This window comes from Arachis ipaensis, chromosome B09 (assembly GCF_000816755.2).
Source record: "Arachis ipaensis cultivar K30076 chromosome B09, Araip1.1, whole genome shotgun sequence".
In the NCBI taxonomy this organism is placed as follows: domain Eukaryota; kingdom Viridiplantae; phylum Streptophyta; class Magnoliopsida; order Fabales; family Fabaceae; genus Arachis; species Arachis ipaensis.
Window position 1 is genome coordinate 119725277 of NC_029793.2, and position 7466 is coordinate 119732742.

Here is a 7466-nt window from a genome sequence, read left to right on the forward strand (position 1 = left end):
TATTTTTGAAATATATTTCTATTAGTAATGGTGGTCATGTGGAGAATGACTATTTTTAAAAATATTACAAGAAAAAAAATAATTGCAGCAGGACAAAAATCTCTTACAAAGAAAAGATAATATCATACAATAAATGAAAAAACAAAATAGTGATATGTATATGGGTATTGGTGTTGATATTGATATTGACGGTGGTAGTAAAAATAATAATGGTAATAAAGTATAGTTGTATAAAAAATAGTAAAATAGAAATTATAATGAGAAAAATGAGAAATGATGATCGGAGATTATAGTAGTAATAGACTAGTGGTAGTTAATTTTATTACTTAAAAAATTTATACCATCTCAAAATAATAATGTTAAAGATAGAAGTATTTTTTTAAGGAGTCGATTATTATCATTCTTGAAATGGAAAAAGGCCGAGTTAGATCTCTAGTCTTGTAAAGATCTTTTAAAAATCATTTTGATGATTAATCCATTATTATAGTTAGGGGCCGATGCTTCCCCAGTTGGACCTAAGAGTGTTGTGCTGCTCATTAAATAATGAAGACTATAAGACTTCACTGTACCGGTAAGGCATGAACTATGAATTAAGAATAATATATTGGTAGATGCATAGATTGCGTCAGTCATTCTACCTTTAGAACCAACCAAACAGGTGCAGAATAATATCCTACAAAGAATAAAAATATTGCAACGTTATTATTTATCGACAATGCCTTTGATTTATTTATAATGGATTAATTTTGCGCCGCTAATACATAAAGACTTAAAACTAAAACATTATAATGCATTATGCTTAAGGTTAAATACGATTTTGGTCTCTATAATTTAAGTCGAAAATTTTTTTCATTCTCAACTTTTTTTTACATATAAAATTGTCTTTAAAGTTCAACGTAATTTTAAAATCTTCCTTTAGACAATTATACCTTCAACATATTTATCTCCCTCACACCTTCTATAGAAAGCCTCGTCGTCGCCCTCACTATTGCTTGGCTCTCCCCTTCGCAGTGCCGCGACTCGCGCCCTAGCCCCCTGTGACTCACCCTCACCGTCACTTTTCCCTCGCCCTCACAGTGTCATGACTGGCGCCCTAGCCTCGCTGCGATGTGTCTGGCCCTCACCCTTGTATTCCTCGTCATCATCGATGAGGTGGTGGTGACGGTGGTGGTCGTGTTCCTCGTGTTTCCAGTATCACTGTCGTACCTCCCTTCGCCTTTCCTCCATGCCCTCTGCCGTTCAGATCTCCCTTCCCTCCCTTTTTTTTCATCACAAACCCTAATTTTTTAATATGGATTATTGTTAATTTTTTTGTTTCTTGTTAATGATGATGATTTTGGTGATGAATTGCTGTTTTGGTTTTGATTTATTTGTGGTTGTTGTTGAAGGTTAGATTTTTTTGTTGAATTCATGAACAAATGGTGATAAGGTGGTAGTGGGTGGAGTGGTGCAAATGGTGATGGAGTGATAGTGGCTGGGGTGGTGGTGGTAGTGGTAAGAAGAAAAAGGAAAATATTTTGGTTTTTTAAAAAATTAATCTATTCAAAAGAACGATTTTAAAATTACGTTGAACTTTAGAGATAATTTTATATGAAAAAAAATTAAAAACGAAATAAAAAACTACTCACAGTATATAGTTAATTATTGTAATATATAAAGTACTCTCATTATTGTATGCATGAAATTATGCACCATACATGCGCATATAAAAAATATATATGCATCATGCACGTGTGTTATTATTTTTATTTCTTGTACTATCCATATTATTCACCTATAAAATATCATTCTCTCTAGTTTAATAGAGTTAAATTTCAACATATTTATTATCTATTTCCAATATTATTTATTATTTTTGTTACATTTTAGTTTCATTTGTGATATATATAGTTACGCGTTTATGGATTTTTATCTGTATAAAAGTTTTAAACATTGCCAAAATAATTCTAATTTTCTTGATATGCGTTTTAACTTTTAATTTTTATTTTATTTCAAGAGGGGAGTAGAATTTATAGCGAACAACAAAAAGTAACAAAATTAACGAACCTAGAAAGGAAGGAGACAAATAATACAGCCCTCACACAACTGAAAGCAAAGGGGATCAAATAGTGTATGATATAATAATAAATAAATAAGATAGTTTTCAAAAAGAAGTCCAAGTTGGGCCATGTATGTTGTCATGTGGAAATTAAAATAAATAAAATGGGTCCTAATGAAAGGGACAAGTGTTCCAGGTACGTGCTCAGATTCATGCATGTAACATTAAAATTCAGCTGCTCCATTCTCATTCCTTGAACCTAAGAAACCAAACTGTTACCATAAATCATATTGTTCTACCCATTTCATAATTCCTGAACCCAACAACAATAAGTCAATAATAATAGTAATAATAATAATAATATCTTTCCCTCTTTGCTGTTATTACCATTTTGACATTTTCTTTTCTTCTATTATTTCTTTTCTATTTTCATTATTTATTCATTTCTTTTAATAATATCTCTGGAGTCAAGACCCCTTCTATATATCTAAATTTCTTGGTTCCTAAAAAGGTTCTCTGTGCCAAATGTTTGCATGTGACACGTACTATATAATCCTAAGATTTATTCTATGCCGGTATGTATCTAATCTTATCTTATCTTATGTATATATAGGCAAACATATTGGCTTTGTAAATTAATCTTTTTTTCCAAAAATATTAATTAAAATAATCAGATGACCCACAAACCTTATGGCATAACGAAAGCATATATAGAAGTAGAACTTGAAAAAGTATATATTATTATATAGACAGCATTGTTTTTATCATTTGATTTAGGAACAGTGATGAGGTCTTCCCAAAGCATCCAAGATAAATCCATAACTTACTTTATTTAAAAATTTAAAATTCCTGATATTTTTCTATCTTTTTCACTAAAAAATTATCACCAAATAAACCACTAAAAAAAATCTGAAACATGGAAATAGTGAAAATAGCAGGCATACCAAATAGTCGTTTGTTTCTAATATTTTGAAGGTTCATCAAAGTAACACTAGCATATTGCCAAGTCTTATAACAATCCTAATATCCTGCATTAAGTGTGTCATATGTAATCTTAATTTAGGAAGAAAAGAAAAAAAAAAAAAAGGAAAATCCTGTTATATTGTTGGACCTGAACTCTGAATATGCATGTAATACATTTGATACATACATAATAACTAATTCTGTATACCAATTTTCTTTTACTTCATTTCCAAACTGTGTATAACATTTCTAAGTTGAAACATTGCTAACAGAAAGTGCCAAAGAGTTTTTTTTTTTTTTTCTTTTTCTTCTTCATCCCCACCCCCCAAAACCTAATTTCTACCTTCAGAATATAACTTAATAAATTTCATTGATGCTTGAAAATGTGAAGAATCTCACAGGACATTATTTCCCTGAATTATGAGTCTTCTGAGCTCACTTGCAATTCCTTGCAACAAAACTGGTTTTTGGATAACTCCATTGATACCAATCTGCATGCACTTCTCCCACAACTCATCTCCCATATTCACGGTCAACGCTACGATCATCGGCCAGTTTCGGCTCCTGAACTTCCGAATCCTCGTGGTGACTTCAAAGCCATCTATGTCAGGCATGTGAAGATCCAAAAGAATGATTTGGAAAGAAGTTCCGGCAGGTCCGATGGCAGTAAGGCATTCGAATCCGGAGGATACGGTGGCTACAATGCAGCCTAATTTCTGAAGCAACTTTTGGGTCACTGCCCTATTTACATCGTCGTTGTCGGCCAATAGAACTTGCAGACCTCTCAACAGAGAATTGGAACCATGACGCTCCGAAAACTCTCCAGGTTCCGAGATGGCTATGCTGATTGATGGTCGTAATTGAAACCGAAGAACGAGGGCCATGCTTTGAGGATAACCATGAGAATTCGGAACCAACCATATGTTGCCTTGCATCAGCTGCCAATAACATAGTAGAAGAGACTAAGTACCATTCATGAATCATGATCCAAATTCAAAACACAAAAGAGAGCAATGGAACCTTATTCATGATCCTAATTCAAATGAATTAAAGAACTAGAACAAAATTATAGTTAACAATTGAATATGGGATATGCTACTATGTTTTAGCATTTCAATTCCTACAAAATTCACAATGCATTACATAAAATTCAAGAGACAAAACAGTCACTAAATGAACTTATGCAGTTCATAACTAGAGATTCAAAACTCAATGACTTAATGTGCATATTTTTTAAGTAGACATAAATAACAAACTTCTTGAAACTCACCTGAACTATCCTTTTGCAAATGCTGAAGCTCAATCGGCCCTCGACCCTATCACTAGAAAATTTCCTAACTCCAAATCCCGAAGAAAACGAGCTCCCAATTTCTGAATCACTACTGTTGATCCCTATCTCAAATCTAATATTTACATCACCACTAGATGAGCTTGGTCTCCAACTTGTCCACCCTTTGTCAGTCCTTCCCTGACTTCCGGTTTCGGCGAAAACTCTAAGTACGAGAGTTCCTTCCCTTTGGCTATGATCCAGAAGGTTCCCAACCATGTGCAAAATTACCTGAAAAACCCTCCTCTCGTCGCCCATTACATTGTCCGGCAAAGACTTCTCGACCTCGACCAGAAAACCAAATCCTCTATAGACACACATGCACTTGGCAAGGCAAGCCGCTTCCTTTATCATCGAATGTAATCTGAAAGACCTTATCTCCAAAGAGAATCTCCCATCATCCTTTGCCGAATTGTCCATGGCATCATTTATCAAGTTCGATAAGACATTGCTCGTCCTTAGCATTGCATCCACGATAAGTTTCTGTTCGCTCTTCAAATTATCGTCTTGCACCATTGAAAGCAATCCCAAAATCGAGTGCATAGGCCTCCTCATCCCATCACTCATGACTTTCTGAAATGAGCTTCTTGCCTGGCTCGCCATCATAGCATCCCTTTTCGCCTGTTGCAAAGCGCGATTTTGTTCCTCCAATTTCTCTCTCATGAGCTGAGACTCTTCCAGAATTGCAGCATGAGATAAAGCCACTGCAACCTGATCAGCAACCACCTTAATTATCTCCAGCTCTTGATTGCTCCAAGATCTAGTCTCTCCACTCGGAAGAATCAATACCAATATTGCATAACATGCCTGCGTTAACTCCGGTGTTCCTCCTTTGAAATTACAAACTCGCAACATTGGCATGCGGATTGCAGCAACCGGTCCAATCTCGCCATTTACACCACTACTTGCACCAGCAAGTGCTGAGTCAGGGCCAAGTATATTCACTCCATCACTTCCTTTAATCTTTACAACGTCCGGATCAGTAATTGGTATAGTAAAATTAAAATTCCTCCTATTTAATTCATGAGTAAGGTTCATCTCTGTTTTCTCAACATTAGGCATCCACACAGCACAAGTCTGCAATCCGAGTGTCTTAGAAAGCTCCACCAAAGTGGTATATAGAATCGTATGCCTATCAAGCGACTTTCGAATCTCCTGAGTGAGCATCCTCACATGGCTTGCAGCCTCCTTTTGCTTCATTATAAGACCAACCTCCCGTCCAAGATCCCACGTCTTTTTCTTCAGCATGAACTCCCTGACCTTCACCTTAAGAAGCATAGGGATCAGCGTGACAAGTGTAATTGCCGTGGCACACGACACCAACGCTGTGAGAATCTTGAAGACGGTGAGCGCCACCATGAGCTGAAAAGTGTGAGGGCCATAAGTCCACCCATTCAACAAATGCGTCAATCCACAAAGAACAATGAAGGCAATGAACTGTATAAGCACCCATTTGAAAGGAACATTTGTGCAACTTATGAAGTAAAGAAGCTCAATGGGGATTGAGAAGTATGCCACAGCAATCAAGAAATCCCCAACTCTCTGGCATTCTAGAATGCTCTCAATAGTCCACAAGCTAGATTCATCATCACAGTTGCATCTTGGAAATCCATTATCTGTTGTTGTTGCAGATACAGTTACCCATAAGAGGAGTGAGCAAATCAACAAGAACCAAGATGCCACTGCTTTTAACATTGATACCAATATATATATGTAGTTCTTGATCTTCAATCCATCTAAGCATATGTCACATATGTAAATTAATTGGCCATAGCTAGAAATCAAAGAAAAAATCTTCCAACAATTTCCTCAAATTGCCTTGACCTGCCAACAAAGCTAAGTAAGATCCAAAGATGGAAAAAACAAAATATGAGATCCTTAAAAAAGGGGAAGGGAAAAAGTAAAAAGACACAATTCTATGACTTTTTTGTTTCACTTCTCTCACTCTTGTGATTTCAGGTTCAACCTTGGTTCATTGTTTCAATCTTATATAGCACCTTATGGATTGGAATGGCATGAATCGGTGAATAACACAGTTGTCAACAGATAAAGATGGCATTCCCCATCAACAAAAAATGCAAATAATTTAAAATTAAAAAAAAAAACATATACAAAAAAAATATATAAGGGATATAAAAAATAAAAAACAAAAAGAATAAAAGAATCAAGGAAATCTAGGCTATTACAAAACCTGGGGGGAAGGCAAAGTCCAAAAAAAAACTATTAAAAAAATCAAAAGTCCAACAACAACGTGTAAGAACTAAGAGCTCTCCCCGAAAAATAAAAAATAACAAAATAAAACCAAAAAAATAAAGAAGCATAATAAAACCCTGTAATGCAGAGCAAAAATAGAGTACCTGAAGAACCATATCTCCTTGAATGCAATCAAATATTCCAGCTTCACATCAGATCTTACCCCTTTTGTGGAACACCAAAATCAAAACTTCAGTTATAGAAACATCAAAGGATCACTCCATCTCCACCACCATCACCACCACCACCATGGGTACCACCAAAGTCCATTGCTTTAGAACAACGTTAAGTGCACCACCATTGAGAACAAAAACAAGTAGAAAGAGCACACACCCAACAACACCAAAATGAAAAAGAACCCGTCTTTATCGTTCAACGACAAGAAGATCAAGATGAAGAAGGAGGAGGAGGAGGGGTTGCTATAAGAGGAAAGCGAGTTGGAGGCTTTTTGTTGAAAAAGGCTTTTGTGTTGAAACGAAAGGAAAGAAGAAATAGATTATTGGGAGAGAAAGAGAGAGAGAATCTTTATGAAGGGTTAGAGAGAGTGAGTATTCTCCATTTTCCAACAATGAGAAACCAGAAAAGAAAACCATGAAAGGAAAGGGAGAAGAGAAGCGCCGTTGTTTCTTGGAAGAAAAAGGAGGTGAGCTGGATTTGAGAGAGAGAAAGAGGGTCCCACATCGTTAACATGAAGAGAACTTAGACGCTCTCAAGAACCAAAACGTCCTCCTCACACCAAAATACATTTGTTTTATTTTTCTCTCACTGCTCTTTCCTTTTCAGTTTTCTGTTCCTCTCTCTCCTCTATTTTATAAAAACGCTCATGTTCTACGTACAAGCGTCTTTTATATAATAAATTCAAATATTCAATCAACTTGACGTAAG

The 7466-nt window shown here is 35.5% G+C and overlaps 1 protein-coding gene across 2 annotated transcripts; it reads right to left on the reverse strand.

The window, feature by feature from the left end:
* LOC107617935 (ethylene receptor 2) lies at positions 3213-7379 on the reverse strand. Of its 2 annotated transcripts, none has more exons than XM_016319829.2 (3): positions 6686-7379; positions 4272-6164; positions 3213-3939 (listed from the first exon to the last, which is right to left on the reverse strand). In XM_016319829.2, exons 2-3 carry the CDS (start codon positions 6021-6023, stop codon positions 3397-3399), a joined length of 2295 nt encoding a protein of 764 aa, XP_016175315.1. In that variant the 5' UTR covers positions 6024-6164; positions 6686-7379; the 3' UTR covers positions 3213-3396. The 2 variants fall into 2 exon arrangements, with proteins under 2 accessions (XP_016175315.1, XP_016175314.1); XM_016319828.2 differs by having other exon boundaries at positions 4272-6152; positions 6686-7378.